This window comes from Lissotriton vulgaris, chromosome 8, assembly GCF_964263255.1.
Source record: "Lissotriton vulgaris chromosome 8, aLisVul1.2, whole genome shotgun sequence".
NCBI lineage: Eukaryota > Metazoa > Chordata > Amphibia > Caudata > Salamandridae > Lissotriton > Lissotriton vulgaris.
Genome location: NC_141696.1, coordinates 119,200,708 through 119,225,284, shown reverse-complemented (window position 1 = coordinate 119,225,284; position 24,577 = coordinate 119,200,708). Strand labels below are relative to the sequence as shown.

Sequence of the window (24,577 nt, the reverse complement as noted above, 5' to 3'; positions counted from 1 at the left end):
CAATGTTTCAAGTTTTACTTTGGGAGTGTTGGAGGGTCTAATAAATATATGGAGCTCTTCCTCGAAAGCTTCAGAGAATCATATTTGTGAACCTGTTTAACCAGCTTACATGCCAAATTGTAGAAGGAGCTTGTAATGGAATGTTTCTAAAGTGTAAGAAGGCCTGCTAGTGTTCTGATGGTAATTGATTTCTCTTTTTATTTGCAGTGCATTGCGTTACCGCAAACCCAGAGGCTCCGGTTCAGTGCGTATCTATCTCTCAGACACAGAAGATCTGTGAAGCAAAAAATCTGTTACGGAGTGTTGTCCAGTTGCAGAGCTTATCCAGTACCACAAGTCTCTATTTCCTTATTTTTTCCCAACCCCCTTCCCCCTGGAGGGTAGCTAGAGCTCGAAGGTATCGCTTTCTTTGTCATGCCCTGTCTTCAGGAGGGATAAGAGGTCTTGCATCGACTCAAGTGTCGTCTCCGCGGGGGGCATGGTCTCGGAGGCGACCAAGATGGACGCTTCTGGCTGAAGCTCTGCCGGTCAGGCTTGCTTCTCTTTGCCTTTGCCCGATGTCGGGGTAAGCTGACGAGACCGGACACTACCCAGCTGTGCCCGGTGACATGCTGAACACGCCGCCCGGATTGATGTGCTGATCCGTCCTGCCAGGAGGGAGTTCCAGATTCCACGGTGCCCGTGACGACGCCGAGGCCTACGCAGTGAGTCTGGGTCGCTACCGGGGTTAGTGGGAGCCCGCGTCCGCCGCTGTCCTGAGTTTGGCTCCTCGGCCTTCCTCTCCCTTCTCCCTCCTGTCAGCCACCTGCTTTCTGGCCACTGCTCTCCCCGTTGCGGGTCCCGGGCCTGGGGCGAGCCTTGGGACTTCGCGGCCTGGTGCGGTCCCTGACGCCGGGACCTCGAGTTTCGGGGTTGGCGGGCCGGGGGGTGGGGTTGCGGGGGGATTGGGCTACGGGCGGGGGTTGGTGTTTGGGGCTGTGCTGGGGCGGCTATGGCTGTGTAGGCTTCCTCCCCTTGGCACCTGGGGGTCACTGCCTCCTGCAGTGGTGAGGGGTCCGCGTTGGGGGGGCTCCCCTGGTGTTTTAGGTCCCCTTCCCTGCTTTGGGGCTAGGTGTCCCTGAGGGCGTCCAGTACGGCGAGGCCATATTTGGGCCCCGGACTGCCGTGATCCTGCTGCCTGCTCCTCCTGCGCCGCTGGTGGAGAACCTGCCTGCCTGCTTTCCCGGCTCCCAGGTCCCTGTTTGCCCGGGGCCCATTTCTATCTGCTGAAGGCATGGCAGATATCCTGCTCCTGTCGGTTTGTGTCTCTGCCTCGGTGCCCACACTTGACCGGCGGCCATCGGCCTGCACCTATCAGACATTTCTGCTGCCCTCCCTGTCGCCTATTGTCTTAGATTGCTGCTTTCTGTTGGTTGCGTCCAGATTGCCCCCCCTGGCTGCCTGGTGTCCACGATCAGTCACTGTTTGAGGGCGACTACGTATCTGTCAATCTAAGTGGATTTGCTGCCAGACACCCCTGGTTTCCCCTGCCTGGTCCTCGTGTTCGACACTGGGTCAACGTTGTGGTGTTCTCCTACTGAGCACGGGATCTCCCTCCCATTACTTTGGCGAACATGGTGAAGAAGGACCCCAAGCAACCCAATCTCCAGTTCGACAAGGCACTGGGCGCTGCGGCGGAGGCCCCGAATGATCAGACGCTGGAGGTCCCGGCCCCTTCGGACGTGGATGGATCGTCGCCCCTGGTTGCGGCCATGCTGGCGGAGATGAGAGCGGGGTTTAAAACTCTGGAGGGACATTTCGACGATCTGGACACCAAGTTAGCGGAATGAATACGAAGATCCAGGCGCATGACTGAAGATTAGATGTGGTCGAGTCTAGGGTCTCTGACATAGAGGACGGGGCTTCCTCCTCCTTAAAGCGGCTGGAATGAGTTGAGAAGATCCTCAAAGACGTCGCCATCAAGAACGAGGATTTGGAAGCCAGGAGTCGCTGCAACAACATCCGAATCCTTGGCATACCGGAATCGACTTCCACTGGCCGCATGGACACATTGGTGGAACAACTACTCTTAGATCTATTTGGCAAGGACTCCTTCACTCAGGGCTTTGTAGTTGAACGAGCTCACAGATCGCTAGGCCCCGCCCTAAGCCCGGTCAACCTCCCAGGCCCATCATCGCCAGGATTATGAACTTTCGTGATCGCGACACTGTTTATCGTACAGCTCGTGACCTGGGAGAGATCCAATGGCAGGGTAGCAGACTCTAGTTTTTCCCGGATTTTACCATCATGGTGCAGGAGGCCAGGCGCAAATTCCAGGGAGTCAAGACTACGGCGAAAAACTTGGGCCTGCATTATGGTATGCTTTATCCTGCCCAACTTCGGGTGGACATAAATGGCAGGGCGCGGGTGTTTGACACTTCGCTGTGTTTTTTTTGTTGTTGTTGTGATGTTGCACTTTGTTTCCTCAGATCCGCTCATTTTGCTTAGCCTTTCGTCCTTTAAGTGCACTGGTAGTTATGTTAGGGTCTGCCTCTTCTTGGGGTGTAAGAGGTTGGGTGGGGGGTGGTTTGTTCTTTGTTTAATGATGTTTTTTCCAGCTTGCAGAAGATGATGATTATTTTGTGGATTGATATACATGCATGTACTATTTTGATAATTTTGATGCAGTACAGATGTTACAGCTAGGGAATGTGCCCGGTCCTTCCGGGCTTTCACTGTTGACATGGAATGTGCGTGACCTGAATAACACCAGGAAGCGTAGACAAATGCTGAATTATGTAGCCCGACACAAAGTCCATGTCCTTTTTATGCAGGAAACTCACCTGTCTGGCACGGATGGTGCCTCAATCCCTTCTGGCTGGGGTCCCCATAGGTTTTTCTCCAATTATAGTAGATATGCGCGCGGGGTCTCTATTTTCATTCATAAAAGAATTCAGTTTGCACACTGTAACACATATCAGGACCCTGATGGCCGCTTTTTAATCATCACTGGACTACTGCTGGGACACAAGATCTCCCTGGTGGGAGTATATGGCCCGAACATTGACTCCCCTTCCTTTTTTCATTCCTTATTGACTTGCCTCCTCTTGATTGACACTGGCCTTCTGATCATGGGTAGAGATTTTAACCTCCTGATGGATCACGCTAGGGACAGTACAGCTACCTCTCCCGACACCAAACCCCGTGCCCGATCTGCCCTTATGGAGATCTGTGCGCAGTACTCTTTAGTTGACGTGGAATCCCATTTACACTCGCAACACCCTGCTTTCACTCACTAATCTGGGTTCCACAATACCTGGATGAGGATTGACTATTGGCTGGTTTCCCCCTGGGTGGCGGGCTGGATTGGGACAGTCATGACTTTTCCCCGTACCCTATCTGATCATTCCCCGGTGGGCCTGCAATTGCACAGTCCCCGAGCGGGTGGCTTTGAGAGGCAGTGGCGGTTTCCTGGCCGTGCCTTGTTGGTCCCGTTTTTAATGAAGAAGTTTGTCAGGCTATTGAAGACTATTTTGAATTGAACACCGGTTCTGTCAATACATGGGCGGGCTTATGGGAGGGCTTCAAGGCTTATATCCGGGAGGTTTGCATCTCGAAGCATGCTGGTGTCTTGCGCGATCTGCGCTCTACTTTGGGTCGTCTTGAAAGAGATATCGCTGCTGTGGATTGCGAATTGCTTGCTGCTCCTACCGAATCCCTTAGAACACGTCGTCTGGAGCTATGCATGGAGTTCAGGGACGCCGCGGATAGGGAGTTGTCTTTCCTCAACAAACACTGCGTGGCGCGTCGGTATGGTCAGGGTGAGTGCCCGGGTAGGCTCCTGGCCAACACTTTGCACCCTCCCCGAGACCCCGCGTATATCGTTTCAATGGCTGGGCCCGACGGCTCCCCCTTGCACTCCACCCCGGATGTTTGCGAGGTATTTCTCTCCTATTATAAAGCCCTTTACACCTCCCGCCTGTCCGGGGACTCTAGCAACCAAGAGTCTTATTTATCTGAGGTAGCCTTGGTTTACCTGCAGCGTTATATGCAGGACTGTCTTCTGACTCCCATCACCCCTGATAGTGTGGTTGAGGCTATTGACTCCCTGCATGCATCCTCGGCTCCCGGTCTCGATGACTTCTCCGCTGACTTTTATAAGGCCTATAAGGACATACTGGTACCGTGTCTAGTGCAGGTTTACGCCGAGGCTCTTGAAGCCGGTATCCTCCCCCCGACGTTCCGTGAGGCGGTGATCATCCTACTGCCTTACCCGCGGTAGAGATCCCATGCATTGTGGCTCTTATAGGCCGCTATCCCTGTTGAACTTGGATTATAAAATCCTGGCCAAGGTCATAGCCATTAGATTGTCATTATTGATAGAATTCATTATTTCCCCGGTACAATCTGGTTCCGTTCCTCGTCGGTCCACCTCTCTCAATCTTCGGACGTTGTTTACAGTGCTGCACAGAATTGAGCCCTCTACCCCCGCCGCTGCTATTTTGCTCGACGCTGAAAAAGCGTTCGATTCTCTCAAATGGCCCTTTTTCCTATCAATCATGCGTCGTATGGGCATGCCGGAGTGTTTTGTTGCGACAGTGGCTCTATTATACACTAAACCCTTGGTTCGTCTGCGCTACAACGTCACTTTGTCTGAACCTTTCCCTCTGTCATGCGGTACAAGACTGGGCTGCCCCCTATCCCCTCTTCTCTTCACTTTGGCCATGGACCCTTTAGCTAGGCAATTCCAGCAAAATCACTTACAACGCGGGTTACAATTCCTTACTGGTCCTCTGTTTTTATCAATGTATGCAGACGACACTGTTCTCTATGTTCGAATGCCCCAGGCCAATTTGGCCCTCTTAATTCGGGAAATCGTCCGGTTTGGTGAGTTTTCCGGGCTCCACATTAATTGGCATAAATCAGTTACGGCTAGCACCAAGCTCTGGTAGTGCGAGTTCCCATTGGAATGGTGTGACGATTCGGTTAAATACCTTGGGGTCCATATTCACCTTGATACTGCCTTGATGATTCGCCTTAATTATGGCAGAGCAATTAGCGCGTTAGAATCACAGGTCACGAAATGGCTGCGTCTGCCTCTGTCCATGGCAGGTAGAGTTGCCATTATTAAAATGGTGGTTCTGCCCCGATTTTTGTATTATTTTAATAATCTTCCCATTCCCCTCACCAAGGCCTTCTTTTCGCAACTTCGATCTATATTGTTACGCCTAGTTTGGGGAGACAAGACGACCCGGGTCAGTTGGAAGATTCTGACCTTGCCGATGGACAGAGGCGGTCTTGGAGTCCCAGATTTGTATTTATATTATTTGGTGGCACAGTGCTGTTATGCTTACGCTTGGTTCCACCCGGATGCACGCATCCCATATTTAAAACCAGAGGCGGATCTGGTACTCCTGCGGCAGCTTCTCACACTCCTTCCCTCGGGCTTCCCTCGGGATCCCGGTATGTTCAGACAGTCTCCACCACGTGCTGGGCCTGGAGCAAACTACGCAGACTCCTGGGGCTGGACTTATTATATTCCCCTGCTTTGCCCTTACCCAATTCCTCCCTTCTTTCGATTACCGGGGAAACTTTGGTCCTGCGCACCCTGGAGAAATTCCATGAACACACACTCGGGGACTTGTTTCCTGACGGACATGCATTCTCAATAACAGAAGAGGCTTGCTTTAGTGAACGTTCTTTTATGGACACGTTTATCCTGACCCGGGTGCGCTCCGCTCTACAGGCCAGGTTTCCAGCCTTTCCCACGGCCCTGGTTGAGACTCCCCCCTCAATCTATTGATTCAGAGCCCGGATTGTGCACACCTGATTTCTAAACTTTACCGGCAGTGCAGAACCCTTAGACCCATAAATGACTCCAGGGTTCGGATGGCTTGGGAGTTTGACTTAGGTGGCCCGATCTCGGACGACCAGTGGGAACATTGTTGCAGGGCCACCAGTGGCATCTCCTTGAACAGCCGTCATAAATTACTTCATTTCAAATTCCTTCGTCGGTTGTACTTTACTCCCGCCCATTCTCACAGAATTGACAATTCCAGACCACACCATTGTCAGAAATGTTCAGCTCCCTTCGCTGATTTTGCTCACCTCACCTGGACCTGTCCTAAGATCCACCTGTATTGGTTGAGCGTACACTCCACACTGGGTGACATATTATCCATGCAACTCCTGCCCACTCCCGAGATTGCTCTTCTCGGCCAAGTGGTTAACTTTCCCAGGAAGGTTCGTAGGCTGGCTGCGCTGGGCTTCCTTTTGGCCAAACGAGAGATTGCACTGTTATGGGGCAGTAGGCGCGCCCCGGAACTGCGCTCCTGGCTGAACAGCCTTGCGTTCTGTAATGTCAACTGTGAGGAATTCAGTATTCTACTTCTCAGCTCATCCAGACCAATTGATATATGGGGGCCATACAGGGACTATATCTCCCGGTGTAAGGCAGCACACGACTCTTAGACGCAGGCCAGCATTACCCCCGAGGGTTTAGGTTAGATTTCTGCTGACGCTGAAATTGGATTGTGGGACCGCTGCTTGTTTATTTTGTATATTTATGCTATTTTTGACCTTGGATGTGCAAAGTGTTTTTGTCCACGACACATTATCATTTGGTGATATGTTTTGTATTTCTTTGTTTTATCAGATATGTTTTATTGTTTTTTCGCAACTGCTGATGCATCCAACTGCATTGTATCTTTAATGTCCTGTCTTTTTTGCAAAAACTGGAAAATAAAGGTTTTTAAATGTTTTTGTTAAAAAGTGTTGTCTCCGCGAATGGGACCATGTGAGTGCATGACAACCACCAAGAAGAAGGATTGCCAGCATGTTGGATGATAAGATGTGTGCGATGGTACCTGATTATGGAATAAACCTGTCATGCAGTCAAGTCTTTCTGGTTACAGCACATCCAGGTTAAATATAGGGTCAAAGTAATATAATGGGGAAGGTGAGTAGCCATACATGAAACCCAAGCATGCATCTTTAACAAGGCAATGGAAGCAAATAGACTGAAAGGAAACCTTTTGTTTGCACACATTGAACTCTAATCAGCTCTAGATTTCTTATAAATTGCTACAGGTTCATTTAATTTATGGTAGGAAGGAGGTTCTAGCAAGTTGAAAGAGGTGGGCTAAGATGATGTATATGAGTGAAAGGGAGACAGCATTAGAAATACCAGAAAATATTGTCTGGAAGATGAATGGGCCACTATGGACATACTAAGCTGCACACCTGTTGAAACCTATTCATGTAGATACACATGCAGTATTTGCATAGTACAAGACTAGCCAAAAGTCAGCAGAGAATTACCTGATTCATGAAGCTGATTTGCGCTCGCAAAGGGCCAGATTCTCAGAATCTGGCCCTTTGCGAGCGCAATTTTTGCATTTGGGATTCATTATCCCAAATGCAAAAATCGGTAATAGCGAATTCGCAAATTTGCGAGGAATTACATTTCAGGAATCTCTATTTGAGATTCCTTAAATGCAATTCATCATCCATTTTTAAATTGCGAATTCGCAATTTCGGGCCGCAATTTACCGCTAGGTCAAACCTCGTGGTAAATAGCGAAAACTTAGAAAAATGCTTTTAAAAGCATTTTTCTAAGTTGCATGTTACACACACACATGTCCTTTGGACATGTGTGTGCGCAACACCTGGTTAAATGTGCATTTAAGGGGTGCTACAGGGTGTCCTTTGGACACCCCTGGCACCCTTCAAATCGCTATCTTATTTGCGATTAGCAAATTGCTAATCGCAAATAAGGAATACTCCCCATTCATTCCTATGGGCCTTTTGGCCCATAGGAATGAATGGGGAGTTATTCCTTAATTGCGATTAGCTATTTGCTAATCGCAAATAAGGAATGTGTAGGAATCGCATTTAATTTTGCGATTCCTACATGAATCCCGTTTTGCGAGTCTGTAATAGCGATTCCTTATGAATCGCTATTAAAGACTCGCAAAACGGGTCTTTGATGAATCAGGCTGCTTGATACGGTCAACATGCGATTGGAGGGTTGGCTGAGTGAATCATTACTGCATTGTGCTGCAGCGTTCTTTAAACTGATGCTTGTTCTGCTGCTTCCTGAAGTAGAGTAGAGTTGGGGCAGTTGTGATGGGTTCCTTTAGGGTGAGTTCAGTGTCCAGGGTGAATCCATGTGAAGGAGGTGTGGCGCAGCGGCCAGGTTGCCTAACTCCGGACCACATGGTTGACGGTTCGATCACCGGCGGCAGGTTAGCCCAGCACCATGTGACTCTGGGCAATAGCTCGGTTAATCTTCCCGAAGACCCCCAGCGCCGGGACACCTCTCCGGAGGTAGCTGTGCACTTTACAAATGCTGGTATTTCATTTTTCAAGTAACTTGACAATGGGTGAGAATTGGAGTTCAAATCCATTAAAGTTCATGTCATTGAGCCAGCTTTGGACTACTTGTAGCTTGTTGGTCTTTTTGAATGACAACATTTCTGCTCTTGGAGGGTTACGCTGTAGGTAGGGGCTAGCCTTCTGTAGGTAGTTGCTAGCCCTCCTGGTCTGAATGAGATGCAGATAGTGTTTGAGGCACCGACATCTGCAGCAGGGGAGATTTCCTGATATAGCTGTGAGTCATCAGTGTATTTGTAGATTTTTATGCAATTGACGTTGATTAGCACACCATGGTTATCCTAGCAGAGGTTAAATTGGATATTCTTAATTAATATATTTGGTAAGGATGTTGATGTTCTGTTCTTTTCTTTTCCTTTTTCCCTCTTTTTCTCTCTCTCTCTTTTCTTTAATCTCCTATAAAATCTAAAAATGCTAATTTGTTATGGTACATAACTATTTAATATTGCTCTTAACTTTGGCTTTATTTTTGACAAAGTTCACTATATCAAGTTTTCACCTTTCCTTTTACATATACATTTTATGATATCTTTTGTAATTCTTTCATGATTGTTGATATAATATTGTACCTTGGTCTTTATTTGCTTCAATACAGCTCTTTAAACTCAACAAAAAAAAGAGGCTAGATAAAAAACAATTGTGAATTTAAGGTCAACCACAGTCGTTCCAATAAACTTAATCAGCAGGATGTTGTGTACAACATGTCCTATATAAAGAGACTGGACTACTCCCCTTACACTATTGCAAGACTGAATACATTTTATGCATTTATATGCCTATATGAGTAATGGGTACTATACTTTTTAATATAGCGCAAAGCCACCATAATGATTGCCATTTCTCAGCTCACACGGTTTTGTAAGCAGGGCTAGGTCCCTGTAATGATAGTAGAGGAGTAAAAAGAAAAGGGAAGGACAAGGAAAGGAAAGAGGTCAGTAGAATGAGAGGAAGCCAAGGAATATATGTTATGAGGCTAGCGCCTTGCAGGTGAGCGCAGGTGTACCTCTGTTGTCAATAAAGATATTCATGGAAACCCTATCAGTATGCCAGACAGTGATCTGGAGAGAATTTACGACAGTAGGGAACTAATGAACAATTTAATGGCACTCAACTTATCAACCACAAAAGAATGAAAGGCTTAGTTGGCCTTTCCGAAGTTCCAGTAGGCCAATATCTGATGTCAACAACAAGCTTATCTTGCTGGTTGGTGAAGCTCTATATGGATGTATCCACTTGTCTGTGGCATCGTTTATTAATCCATGTATGTATTATATAAGATGTGTTTAAGCTGGGGAAATTGAAGTTGGCTTTGTGGGGTGAAGAATAATTCAACATGCAATTATATCCAAGATATGCAGTGGCCTATCCTCTCCACGGGCCATTTAAAGAAATAATGTGGTTTTAAAGTTGCTATAAAACTTGATTTAGTAAACATTAGAAACATTTGACAGGCCTCACAACCCTGAGAAACATCTGAAAATTAAGGTGGTTTTGGTTCCTAACCCAACCTCACAACTTCACTCCTTTTTATGTATCTCATCTAAAGCCTCTACCATTTACACATTCCTCCACACAACAACTTCACCTCGGCCCAAATCTAAGGTAGAGGAACAATGGGAATGTGACTTTGCCACTTCCTGGCCCATTTCTCTGTGGGATAAATTATGGACCAAACTTCGCAAATCTTCTAGAGCTGCCACTATTACACAGACACTTTTCTTTATTTATAACAGACTTCTTTTTACACCACACACGTTGAGTAAAAAGTTCTCCACAGTCTCGGATCTTTGTTGGTCCTGCTCTTCACCAAATGCAACTCTATTCCACATGTTATTCTCTTACAATGTCATTCATACGTTTTGGAAACAAATCTGGTCCCAAATTAACGATATCTTCCACACTCAAATCCCCTTTTCTTTTACTCATATTTTTTTGGGGAGTCTTTCTCCCTGTTGGGACCACATTACACTAAATGCTCAGATCATTGCCTTCCATCAGATTACTGTTAATTGGAAAAATGTTACGAATATCTCATTCAGAGCATGGTGGTACAATGTTTGTCATAATCATAGACTGGATACTGCCTTTGTTTTTCCTCTTCGCATGGCAACGAAACATAGTAATTTGTGGCTTCCTATAACTTTATACCTTGATGTGTGTGCTAAACGTTCATTTCACTTATGTCCCACCCAGCAAGAAGTCTCCAAACCCCCTTGATAGACCTTAACGCTCCTCTGTATTTCATTTTTATCATGTTTTATTATTGCTTATTTTATTATCTTTCTGTTGTTCAGCCTCATTTGTCTCTCTAGAGCTCATTCTAACTATTATTAGAAGGTGGAGAAGTGTGGCTCACCGGTTAGAGGAGGCAGACCAGGACACAGAGGTCAGACCCAGGACCAGCGTTCAATCCCAGACGTGCCAGGGTCCTGAGCTCAAAATGTCCACGGACTCGATAATTCTCGCTTCGGTGCCTACTCGAATCATGGGTTCACACTCTGCAACTCTGGGCAATATCTTGCTTAATCTCCACTACGGCACCATCATGATGGGATGCCTGGCTTTCACCTTGGGGATGCCCATTAGGGGTTATCTTGCAGGGAAAAGCCAGGATGGGTTCCCAAAGCAAGCGCCTTGAGACCTTACGGTGAAAGGCGCTATACAAGAACATATGATTTACGATTTATTTTATTATTGATGCAATGCTTTATTTGAATACCATTACTTCTATTTTATATTACTTGTATTTGTTGTATTGACACCTTTTCTTGATTAATAAAAATTCTTTTGAACTTAAAGATGGTTTTGGTTCTGATTAAAACAGTCACCCCGGCCGTATCATCAACTAACCACTGACAATGTGTTGTCAGCTTTTTTTCCCAGCATTCTAAATGTATACAGTGTGGATCTGATTCCCTATAAAGTAGTACATCTTCACCTATACATTTACATGTACCTGCAGGTGGAGACTTATGACTTTTGGAATTCACAAACCTCCCCAGAGGTACTCCTGGAAATCTGCGCCTGATCCGGGTTTGCAGGCTTACCTCTAGTAGCGTCATGTGACTATTCCCAAGGGATCCCATTTCCTATGCAGAGAGTTCTCGACAGTGGGAAGACCACAGAGGGGGTCTCGCCCACTCTGCAAACGCATACTTTTATTTTTATTTCTCCATGCGGAAAACATTTTTCCTGTTCAGAAAGTTCTTCCTCTTCTACACCCTCAACAAATTTGGGAGCTGTTGAACTTGGCCCTTAAGGCAGGTTCACCCCTAAACTTTTTGCTTTAGATCTGTGATCTGTGTGGATGATTTTCTGGTCTGTGCGCACTTTTTCCCTGTGTCCCAGAGTAAAGTGCGTGCATGTAGTTAGGCTGGCCTGCTCTCCCATAGGGATGCATGGGGAATGTCTGTGTCGCTAGTAGTTCCTGATGTGTGGGGAGTGCATGCTCGAATTTGGTATGTGCGTGTTCGTGGGAAAGAATGCTTCGCAATGATGTATGTTGCGTGAGTGTGGCATGTGTAGAAATGTCATTTCTAGGACTTGGCATATTACTGTAAAATATGCCTGCAGTGTGATTGGCTGGAGCTGGCTGGTGAGCCTGGCTCCAGGAAGGCTGGATGGGTCTGCCCGGTGGTGAGTGTGAGATTAGCATGCTTGATGGCTTGGGAGGAGTGCCCCTGGTCCCTGATGGGCCTGGACTTTCCCCAGACAATGCTGGCTCCACCCCCTGTAGTGCGACTGATGGCCCTAGCCCTGCCAGTGAATAGAGGTGGTTGAGGTAAACAGAGTACTTCAAAACCAGCTGCGACTGGTTTTCCCCCCACCCTGCACCCTGAGACAAAGGGATTTTGCTGTATAAGAAGGGGCTGTGTCCCCATACAATGTGTTCTCTGTTCTGCTTTGGACCTTGCCAGAGGGGGCTGCTGCAGGGGCCAAGAGGACCGCCACTTGGCTGTCTCCCTGCCTGGAGACCCAGTGTGCTGGCTCTGGCCCTGCCTTGCCCCTCTGCCTGCCTCCAGACCCTGCTGGAGCTGTTGCTGTGCCTGGAAGCGCTTCTACTTGGATTTCTAGTGCTAGGAGCGCTTTCCTGGTGCCCCAGCGCTCAATAGCGCTTTGCTTGTCTTTTTTAGCGCTGAGCGCACTTCCTCTTGAGCCCCTGAGCGCTTGGGAGCACTGGGCCTCGACCTTCAGCGCTTGGGAGCGCTTTATTTGCATGGCCGGTGCCACCCGGCATTGGAACCGATATTGCCGATTTTTGTGAATAGCGAGTGCCACCTCGCTTTATCTTATTAATTGAAGGCCGGTGCCACCCGGCATTGCCCTGTGGTGTTTATTCTAATTTCGAGCCGGTGCCCACCCGGCATTGCCAAGAGATCACCGCCGCAGCCCAGGAGTGTGTATTGCCCCGGCCGGGCCGCCGCGCTGCCTGCAGCGACCCGGAAGTCCCGCCTCCTGACCCCCAGGGCCGCGCTGCCATTGGCGGCCCCGGCGGAAGTCAGGCGGCGTGTAGAGGAGACAGGGCCAGGCGGGAGCGCGAGCGGAGCAGCCGGCTCCGTCCTCGAGGCTCCCCGTGTGAAGAGGAGCCCCGCGCTGCAGAAGAGGTGAGCCAGCGGTGCTCCTGCCCCCCGCAGCACCCGAGAGAAACCGGTGAGTGCGGGACAGGGTGCCTTGGGTGATTTAGAGCGGCCCCAGCTGGCAGCGGGCCGCTCCAACGTGCAAAAGCCATTCCGAGTCCACGAGGGACTCCAACTTCAGGGGGCATTTTATTCTTCGAGCCCTGAGAGGCTCTGGGGCAATTTATTTATTTAGAGCCCGAGAGGCTCATTGCCCTAACTGTATCTTTGAGCCCGAGAGGCTCCACCCGCCCCATTAGTCCTTTTCGAGCCCCGAGAGGCTCCAGAAGCCGCAGTTGTTGCCGAGCCCAGCGAGGCTCCTTGCCCACATCGTTTAGAGCCCTGAGAGAGGCTCTGGGGGCATATTATCCTGAGAGCGCTGAAGCTCTATTTGCGCATTCTGCTTTGTGAGCCCCTGAGAGGCTCCTTGCCCACTTGGTTCTTGAGCCCTCCTGTCTCCAACGTTTGCCCAGTTCTATTTAACAACTGTCCAGCACTTAGTGGACAGTTGCCACGTTTAGGCTTTGTGTCTGTGCTGCCTGCGCAGACCCCCCCCCTGACACTGAGACTCAGGGCATTCTGCCCCTTTCGAGGCCAGTTGGCCTGAGGGACATTTAGGAGTGTTGTGCTTTGTGCACCCCGCGCATTGTAATTTCTTGCTGTGTATGTAATTCTTGCGCATGTGTTCTAATCTGCACCTCTGTGTTTAATGCCTCATGTGCAATTGTTTATGTCCGCTTACCTTTTCTAAAAGTGACCTGATTAGGTATTTTATGTTTATCCACTATGCTAAAGGTGACCTGCATAGTAGATTGTTGATGTCCCATTTTATGTTTAGGTTTCCTTCCCTTTGCTAAGAGTGAATTGCTTAGGTGTTGGTATTCCTTCCTTAGGTCCTGCTGATAAGGTCCTAGTTACCTGCGTAATTTCCTACAGTGTTTTAGGGTTGCGTAGGAGGTCTTGGCTCTGTTCCAGTGATTACTGGATTTATGTTGCATTTACAATTTTGGTGCTAATTATTCTAATGTTTATGTCCTAAGTGTGTACCTACCAGTATTATTTTCTGACAAGTGCCTACCCCTGACAGTGGTCCACATGGCCCTGTCCTGTACATAATTCCCCTTGTAAATTTTGCCCGTGCCCCTGGCACATTGTAAAGTTTGTGTGTTATCTAATGTGTTTTGTTTACTATAAATACAAAGGCTATTTTTTATATATAACCTTGTGTGGAGTTTTCCTTTGTGGTGGGCCTTGGGTGTTGTTGCTGGGGTGCGTGCGCAAATACTTAACTCATACCGCCTCCAAGTTTAGCCTTGACTGCTCGCGCCACGTTACCTAGAGGGCGAGTGGGGGTTGCCTTGGTGTGTGACTCCCTTGCCCTGACTTTAGAAATGGTGATCCCCGACTGACCTCGACGCGAGTCTTGGCCGGCCAGGGTCCCGTTTCTAACAGGAGCGATCAGTTCTCCTTACAAACCTGGAAGGGAGTCACTCTAGCTCTTTACTGGAGTAAAACTTTTGCGGATGGAAAGGTCTTGTATCGCACTTAGGGAATGTCTACAAATGTACTAGTTTGTGGGCGTTCACAGACTTTTATGGCAAACCATGCCTTAGTACGACCTTCACACTCCTCCGGTTGCATTTACGAGTGTGGATTTCACGACACAGCGAAATCTGCACTCGTAAATGCATTTAACCCCACCAGGAAGCCCTCTGTGGAATCCTGGCCAGCATAAAAAAGTCGAATTCAGTCATAAACCTAGGTTTAGGATTTACCTTTGTGAATTGGCCCATATATCCTGTTTTACAAAGCTGTCACACTTCTGATGACCTACAATTATTTCTTACAGGACATTTCTCTCCAGGTCCCATCTTCAAAGATCATCAAATTTGAGATACAATAGCAGGAGGCCTACCAGGCCATGGTGACCTGAAAAAACTCTGTTCAGGAGCTATTAAAAGTACTGAGAAATATTGCATGAGAGGGAAAGAGTTCTTAAATTGTACCCCAAATTCCCTCCCCAGTCATCTAACATTAATAGATGTGATGGTGATGCTTTTACCTCCTTGTCCAGCGATGCCTCCAGGTGCAGAGGTTTGTCAGACATAAGGAACTGCCTCGTAGTCTCAGCCATGGGCTGGGGGCCTGGCCGCTCTGGTGCATACTGGACTTTACGGATAACAAGCCGCACGGAATTCCTGCAAACATTTTTAGAAAATAAAACGTTTTCTCACTTAGAATGATTCTCTTTCTCACACTGTAATCAGTTGTTGCATTACATTGTTTCCTTGTCAGTTCAATTCGAGTCTGTCATTAAAACATGTTTTTGAGATAATAATGGAAAATGATCTATGTGAGTCACGACTCTATTCACTGGGAAAGAGATTACGCTCTCCATGAAAGGAGGCTGAATACTAATCAGACAATTTTCAGGTTAATCTGAGAAGAGAAAACATGCTCAGCAGAAGGTCCTCTTTTCAAATAAAACACCAGCAATCTCACTTCAAAATGCACTTTAACCAGAAAGATGCTGGACTCGTGGTGCTGAGATCAGGTGACAATGCATGGGAGTAAATTTACAAAAAATGGGGATGCGGCGATCATTCCTATAATGTGGGGACCAAATTATCAAAGACAACTTTACATAGGAAAGTAAAGATTTATTATACTTAATTTCAAGTAATGTATCTTGACGACATATATATCTTCGGAGTATGTAAATGTGCAGCTATTATGACAATCTATACTTGCCTATGTATACTTACCTTACAACATGCTGGTCCTCAATATGCTGGCTATAATATTGCATTATCTTTATATTCCTTACTCAAAATTACATACCACAACTAGTAGTGGAGAAGTGTGGCTCACTGGTTAGAGGAGGCAGACCCAGATGCAGAGGTCAGACCAGGGACCAGGGTTCAATCCCCAACGCGGCAGGGTCTTGAGCTCAAAATGTCAACGGACTTGATAATTCTCGCCTCGGTGCCTACTCGAATCATGGGTTCACACTCTGCAACTCTAGGTATTGCTTGCTTAATCTCCACTACGGCCCCACCATGATGGGATGCCTGTCTTTCACCTTGGGGATGCCCAGTAGGGGTTATCTCGCAGGGAAAAGGCAGGACGGGTTCCCAAAGCAAGCGCCTTGAGACCTTACGGTGAAAGGCGCTATATAAGAATGTATGATTTACGATTTATTTATTCAGAATTTCAGGCATGCGCCAATTTTCTCATGAGTAAGCTTTCCATATTTTAGAAATTGTGCATGTGCATGTGCAAGGTTAGGAAACTGGTAACATATTTCTCCATAATGTTTTTCAAACTTTTTTCCTTTGCACTGATTTTTTCACTTGACACGCACAAGGTGGAGAAGCGCTTTTTGAAGCATTTTCCCACACTTTGACACCATATTGACTCCAGAGTAATGGATGCACAGAGTAGAAGTGCAGACAAGGATCAGCGTGATGGGGACTGTGGAACTGCACTTGAATTTCTGACTGCCCATCTCATTTGTATTGCATTTTCTGGATCACCCTCTGACAACCATTTAGCAATGCCTATTGCTCCTGTTCTAGTATCGCCTTTGACCGAGCAAGTACTTGGACACTTCCCAATAGTAACATCACCTATTCGACCACATCACCCCATATTATAAGACCAACAATTCCTTCTTTTCCAGCCTGGGTCACCTTCAAAGGCAGCTGATTTACTGGTAAACCCTTCAAAAAAATAAGAACCCAGATAACCCAGGTAACCCAGCAAAACACTGTCCACGTCTAGGGACACCACCAGACCAAGAGCGCAAATGTCCCAAGACTGCAGACAAAACATTGAAAGAAGTAAAAAGGAGAGAAGGCGCACCTTCTGCGTTCATGCTACTAGGATCTGGAACGGCATCTCTATCGACATCAGTTCAGCACCGACTCACTTACAATTCAGGAAACAGCTAAAGACACATCTGTCTTCAAAGAGCTGCACCTCTTACCCAGCAGTCTACGTTTAAACTTCACTCAATTTGTATATTCCAGAGAGCAATGCCACTTGTTCAGCACTCTGCTGCTCTCAACCTCGATTTGTGCTCTACACAGAGCAATAAATACATACATTATATACACATATAAAATTACAACAATCCTCCCTTTGTGATTCAGGTAATTTGCAGAGTATATAAAATTTGTCATGCTGATGACTGACTTGCGTCTGGAACTGTTTCGAGAATCTGGTCTGTAGAGAATTAAGGACCTGATTTACAGTTTGGCAGATGAGTTAATCCATCACAAATGAGAGAGATATCCCGTCTACTGTATTACAAGTGGCACTGGATATAATGCACTTGTAAAATGGCGGCTGGGATATCAGTAACGTTTGTGACGGAGTACCCCATCTGCTGAAATCTAAACCGTGTCCTAAGATGTGATTTGGTACCTGCATGTGATGGAAAACCAAACCATTCATGCAGGAACATTTTAAATCCACAGCAGAATACACTGGCTCAATTTAAGAAATTGAGCCAATGTATTCTTCACCAAATTTAGCAAATTTCCTTGGAGGGTTTTCTATGACCACAAATTCTATGGGGCTCATTTTCAGCTCAGCAGGACAGGAACACTTACAATCTATGATAGTCCTCTTCCTTCATCAGTCTACTACTTTCACTGTCCCTGTTAGATATGGGATACTGCACGAGTTCCACCAGTTGGGTCTCAGGTGGATCAGACAGAAGAATCATCTGGCTTGTCATCCCATCCTCCCCTGGGCTCAACTTTGTTACTGTGGTGCTACCATCACTCATGTTGTATGCCTGGGACTCACTTAGGGCCAGATGTAGGTAATTTTTATTTTCCGACCTCTTAAATACCGAGTCATACCGACTCGGTATTTCAGAGGTCGGAAAATAAAAATACCGAGATGTAGGTAATTGCAGATGTGCAATTACCGAATCGGAAACAGTCGGTAATTTCCGATGCGGTAAATACCGACCAGTTGATGCCCATGCATTCCTATGGGCTTTGAAGCCCATAGGAATGAACGGGCATTTACCGGTCGGTATTTACCACATCGGTAAATACCGATAGCCACAAGGGTGCAGGGGGTGTCACTTTGACACCCTCTGGCACCCCCAGAAGAGGCTCGGGTGCCATGTGGCAGGCATACCTGCCCTAAGGGCAGGTCTGCCTGTCATATGGCATAGGTGTGCATGCACACATGTGCATGCACACCTGAAACGGTATTTTACCATCAAGTATTATTTGATGGTAAAATACCGATTTTGTACTGCTTGTGGGACTCAGAAGAGTCCCACCTACATACCAATTTACCGGTAGCCATAATGTTACCGACTCGGTATTTTACATACTCGGTAAATTTACCTATCGGTAAATTTACCGAGTCTGTAAATTACAGGGACCTACATGTCAAATTGCTTTTACCGGGTGGTAACGGCCGAATTCGGCCGTTACCACCCGGTAAAAGCCTACCTACATCTGGCCCTTAAAGAGGAGGGGACTGGGGGCTAATGAAGGTCCAGTACTTGGGCTCCAAAAGCTATGTTCAAACCAAATTAGGGAGGTACTGCACCTAACAGTACCTCCCTAATTTGGTTTGAACATACCTGGGACTGCCATGCAAACTAATGTTGGACCCAGGAACGAAAATGTGGAATCGGCACACAGGGAGAAAACTCACTGCATGTCAGACAACTTCTTTTGCTTTTCAGTAACAAACTTCTGCTTTGAATGTCTGCTGCGGAAAAATTATGTTATGTTATGTTATGTTATATTTATTCTTATATAGCGCATGGCTACTCAAAAACGATTTAGAAAAGGGGGTGGTGATGAACAGAGTGTCTGAGTTAAACAGACCACTCTTACCCAGTCCAAAGATCAGGGCTTGATCCATCACCGTTATTTATCTCACTGCCCCATCCCAGCTCAGAACCTGGCTATATGCAAATCAGTCTGTCCCTGGCCCAGTGGGAGCTTGTTTCCTTCCCAGTGTAAGAATTGGCTTTTGTAGTTTGGTTTGCCCTGTTCCCATCATGCACTGGGACAGGACAGACTAATTTGCATACAGCCAGGTTCTGAAACTGGGATGGTGCAGTGAGCTAAAAAACGGTGTTGGATCTAGTCCTGATCTCTTGACTGGGTGAGAGTTTTCTGCTTAATTCAGAGACTCTGTCCCTCACCACCCCTTGTTGTAAATATTTTTGTCCACCCTAAGCGTGGAAGGGTATACTCAGATGTGAGTCCCTTGCTCATTGCACCATCAGGATTCAAGCAAACCGGGCCGAAGACGGCTGTAATGCCAGAAACCGGCCCCCGGGAGCTTGTTTCCTTCCCAGTGTAAGAATTGGCTTTTGTAGTTTGGTTTGCCCTGTTCCCATCATGCACTGGGACAGGAACAGACTAATTTGCATACAGCCAGGTTCTGAAACTGGGATGGTGCAGTGAGCTCAAAAACGGTGTTGGATCTAGTCCTGATCTCTTGACTGGGTGAGAGTTTTCTGCTTAATTCAGAGACTCTGTCCCTCACCACCCCTTGTTGTAAATATTTTTGTCCACCCTAAGCGTGGAAGGGTATACTCAGATGTGAGTCCCTTGCTCATTGCACCATCAGGATTCAAGCAAACCGGGCCGAAGACGGCTGTAATGCCAGAAACCGGCCCCCGGGAGCTTGTTTCCTTCCCAGTGTAAGAATTGGCTTTTGTAGTTTGGTTTGCCCTGTTCCCATCATGCACTGGGACAGGAACAGACTAATTTGCATACAGCCAGGTTCTGAAACTGGGATGGTGCAGTGAGCTAAAAAACGGTGTTGGATCTAGTCCTGATCTCTTGACTGGGTGAGAGTTTTCTGCTTAATTCAGAGACTCTGTCCCTCACCACCCCTTGTTGTAAATATTTTTGTCCACCCTAAGCGTGGAAGGGTATACTCAGATGTGAGTCCCTTGCTCATTGCACCATCAGGATTCAAGCAAACCGGGCCGAAGACGGCTGTAATGCCAGAAACCGGTCCCCGGAGCTTGTTTCCTTCCCAGTGTAAGAATTGGCTTTTGTAGTTTGGTTTGCCCTGTTCCCATCATGCACTGGGACAGGAACAGACTAATTTGCATACAGCCAGGTTCTGAAACTGGGATGGTGCAGTGAGCTAAAAAACGGTGTTGGATCTAGTCCTGATCTCTTGACTGGGTGAGAGTTTTCTGCTTAATTCAGAGACTCTGTCCCTCACCATCCCTTGTTGTAAATATTTTTGTCCACCCTAAGCGTGGAAGGGTATACTCAGATATGAGTCCCTTGCTCATTGCACCATCAGGATTCAAGCAAACCGGGCCGAAGACGGCTGTAATGCCAGAAACCGGTCCCCGGGAGCTTGTTTCCTTCCCAGTGTAAGAATTGGCTTTGTAGTTTGGTTTGCCCTGTTCCCATCATGCACTGGGACAGGAACAGACTAATTTGCATACAGCCAGGTTCTGAAACTGGGATGGTGCAGTGAGCTAAAAAACGGTGTTGGATCTAGTCCTGATCTCTTGACTGGGTGAGAGTTTTCTGCTTAATTCAGAGACTCTGTCCCTCACCACCCCTTGTTGTAAATATTTTTGTCCACCCTAAGCGTGGAAGGGTATACTCAGATGTGAGTCCCTTGCTCATTGCACCATCAGGATTCAAGCAAACCGGGCCGAAGACGGCTGTAATGCCAGAAACCGGTCCCCGGGAGCTTGTTTCCTTCCCAGTGTAAGAATTGGCTTTTGTAGTTTGGTTTGCCCTGTTCCCATCATGCACTGGGACAGGAACAGACTAATTTGCATACAGCCAGGTTCTGAAACTGGGATGGTGCAGTGAGCTAAAAAACGGTGTTGGATCTAGTCCTGATCTCTTGACTGGGTGAGAGTTTTCTGCTTAATTCAGAGACTCTGTCCCTCACCACCCCTTGTTGTAAATATTTTTGTCCACCCTAAGCGTGGAAGGGTATACTCAGATGCGAGTCCCTTGCTCATTGCACCATCAGGATTCAAGCAAACCGGGCCGAAGACGGCTGTAATGCCAGAAACCGGTCCCCGGGAGCTTGTTTCCTTCCCAGTGTAAGAATTGGCTTTTGTAGTTTGGTTTGTCCTGTTCCCATCATGCACAGGGACAGGAACAGACTAATTTGCGTACAGCCAGGTTCTGAAACTGGGATGGTGCAGTGAGCTAAAAAACGGTGTTGGATCTAGTCCTGATCTCTTGACTGGGTGAGAGTTTTCTGCTTAATTCAGAGACTCTGTCCCTCACCACCCCTTGTTGTAAATATTTTTGTCCACCCTAAGCGTGGAAGGGTATACTCAGATGTGAGTCCCTTGCTCATTGCACCATCAGGATTCAAGCAAACCGGGCCGAAGACGTCTGTAATGCCAGAAACCGGTCCCCGGGAGCTTGTTTCCTTCCCAGTGTAAGAATTGGCTTTTGTAGTTTGGTTTGCCCTGTTCCCATCATGCACTGGGACAGGAACAGACTAATTTGCATACAGCCAGGTTCTGAAACTGGGATGGTGCAGTGAGCTATAAAACGGTGTTGGATCTAGTCCTGATCTCTTGACTGGGTGAGAGTTTTCTGCTTAATTCAGAGACTCTGTCCCTCACCACCCCTTGTTGTAAATATTTTTGTCCACCCTAAGCGTGGAAGGGTATACTCAGATGTGAGTCCCTTGCTCATTGCACCATCAGGATTCAAGCAAACCGGGCCGAAGACGGCTGTAATGCCAGAAACCGGTCCCCGGGAGCTTGTTTCCTTCCCAGTGTAAGAATTGGCTTTTGTAGTTTGGTTTGCCCTGTTCCCATCATGCACTGGGACAGGAACAGACTAATTTGCATACAGCCAGGTTCTGAAACTGGGATGGTGCAGTGAGCTAAAAAACGGTGTTGGATCTAGTCCTGATCTCTTGACTGGGTGAGAGTTTTCTGCTTAATTCAGAGACTCTGTCCCTCACCACCCCTTGTTGTAAATATTTTTGTCCACCCTAAGCGTGGAAGGGTATACTCAGATGTGAGTCCCTTGCTCATTGCACCATCAGGATTCAAGCAAACCGGGCCGAAGACGGCTGTAATGCCAGAAACCGGTCCCCGGGAGCTTGTTTCCTTCCCAGTGTAAGAATTGGCTTTTGTAGTTTGGTTTGCCCTGTTCCCATCATGCACTGGGACAGGAACAGACTAATTTGCATACAGCCAGGTTCTGAAACTGGGATGGTGCAGTGAGCTAAAAAACGGTGTTGGATCTTGTCCTGATCTCTTGACTGGGTGAGAGTTTTCTGCTTAATTCAGAGACTCTGTCCCTCACCACCCCTTGTTGTAAATACTCAAAAAGAGTGTCCCGGCGCTTTTTGGTAATGAGACCTACAGCAGAATAACTCAACACAGTGATAAAACAACATAATAGAAGACAGAACAGAAAAATAAAAGCCTAAAGGGCAAACAGCCAGGTTTTAAGGCCCTTCCTGAAAGCAAGTAAATTAGTAGCTCCGCGGAGTGTCAACGGCAGAGTGTTCCACGACTGTGGCGCCAGCAATCCAAAGGAGCGGCCTCCAATCCGGGCTCTTTTTACTCGCGGCACAACCGCCAGAAACAGAGATTCTGATCTGAGAGAACGGGCCGGGTGGTAGAAGGCAAGTCTCCTTTGGAGATACTTAGCTCCCACAGCATGAAGAGCTTTGTAGGCCAAAGTTAACGCCTTGAAGGCAATCCGTTTTCGGATAGGCAGCCAATGTAGGGACTGCAATAGGCCAGCAGCGCTGGCTCGCCTGTTTAGGCCATAAATGGCCCTCGCGGCCGCATTCTGCACAACTTGAAGCCGCTGCAGTACATACTCTGGCAGGCCCAAGTAGAGGACGTTGGAATAATCCAACCTTGAGCCAATCAGAGCCTGCACAGTCAGCTTCCTTTGTTCCTCAGAAAGAAGAGGCAGAAACTTCCGGAGCATCTTGAGGAGGCCGAAACATGTACCCGTCACACCTAGGATCTGGGACCTCAGCGTCAGACCCTTGTCCATCTTGACCCCCAAGTTCTTGGCTAATTGGGATGGGCAAGACGGGGGGAACATGTTAATAGGCCACCAAGCCTGCCAGTCCGGATCCGATGCACACCCGAAGGAGAGTACCTCAGACTTATCTGAGTTGCACTTGAGGCTGTTCAGCTGGAACCATTTAAAAACAGCCCCAAGGCAATCCCGGATACTCTATCCATCGAAGTCTCCTCCCTTCTTACATGAAAAGAGGAGCTGGGTGTCGTCGGCATAAGATACGATCTGGGCCCCGAAAGACTCCGCCAACGCCGCCAAAGGGGTCATAAAGATGTTAAAAAGAGTCGGGCTCAATACAGAGCCCTGAGGAACCCCGACTCCCAATGGCGGCATCACGGCAGAGTCCGGGGAGGCCCAGACCGTTTGTCGGCGGCCAGCTAAGAAAGATGTAAACCAGCTAAGCACCGTCCCCCGTAGGCCGACCTCATAGAGTCTAGCGAGAAGGCCCTCATGGGGGACGGTGTCGAAGGCCGCCGACAGATCTAACATGACCAGCATGGCTTTGCCCCCGGAGTCCAGTACCCCTTTAATGGCTTCTGACACCTCCAAGAGCGCGGTCTCCGTGCTTAGATTGGGGCGGAAGCCGGATTGAGTGGCATGCAGAATCTCACCAGTTTCCAGGAAATTGGGGAGCACCGTGTGCACATGCTTCTCCAAGATTTTCGTAAAAGCAGGAAGGAGAGAGATAGGCCTATAGTTGGCCAAAACCTCCGGATCGAGACCAGGCTTCTTCAGCAGAGGGATGACCATTGCCTGCTTCCAGGCCTGCGGAACCACTCCCTGGCTCAAGGAGAGATTCAGGAGTGGATTCGTCAGCGGGTTTATAACTCCCGCCATTTTTGCCAGAAATTTGGCAGGGCAGGGGTCCAGAGGCGACCCAGATTTAAGATTGCCCATAAGTGCCAAGGAAGCAGGGGCTGAGATTGATGGAAAAACGGCCAGCACTGGGCCCAAGGGGGCCGATAAGCCTGAGTCATCCTTGGGGCTGGTCAACCCCACGGGCGCCACCAAAGTAAAAGAATCCTGGATAAGTTTAATCTTGCTAGTAAAACAATTTGCAAGATCAGAGGCCCAGGACTCAGAAGGAGCGACTTGGGATGCATTAGATCGAGGGGCCATAAATTCTCTGACAATGGTAAAAATCTCCTTGCAGGAGTTAGAGGCAGCCTCTATCCTCCCTGCAAGATAGGCTTTTTTTCCTAAGCGAATGTCCCGATGATAGGCCTTAACCGCTGTCTTGTAAGTCAGCCTTGCCACAGAGTCATATTGTGAGCGCCATGCTCTTTCAGCTGCCTTGCACTGCTGCCGAGAGGTCGACAGTGCCGCAGCTAACCAGGGAGCCGAAACTCGCTTAGATGTTGATCGGGGGGTCATCACCGGGGCGAGATCATTTAGCCTGTCTAATAGCCATACTTGCAGAGATTCCTGATCCCTCTCCAAGTCTCCTGTAAGGGGGCATGGGTGGTCCCTTGCTCATTGCACCATCAGGATTCAAGCAAGCCGGGCCGACGACGGCTGAAATGCCAGAAACCGGTCCCCGGT

The 24,577-nt window shown here is 47.8% G+C and overlaps 1 protein-coding gene across 5 annotated transcripts in view; it reads right to left on the bottom strand.

Moving 5' to 3' along the window:
- LOC147693572 (beta-arrestin-1) overlaps positions 1–24,577 on the bottom strand; it is a 903,972-nt gene that overhangs the window by 161,692 nt on the left and 717,703 nt on the right. For all 5 annotated transcript variants that reach the window (XM_086933800.1, XM_086933802.1, XM_086933801.1 and 2 more), the window contains one exon: positions 15,052–15,187. In XM_086933800.1, the coding sequence (XP_086789926.1) occupies positions 15,052–15,187 (136 nt within the window). The remainder of the gene's footprint in view (positions 1–15,051; positions 15,188–24,577) is intronic.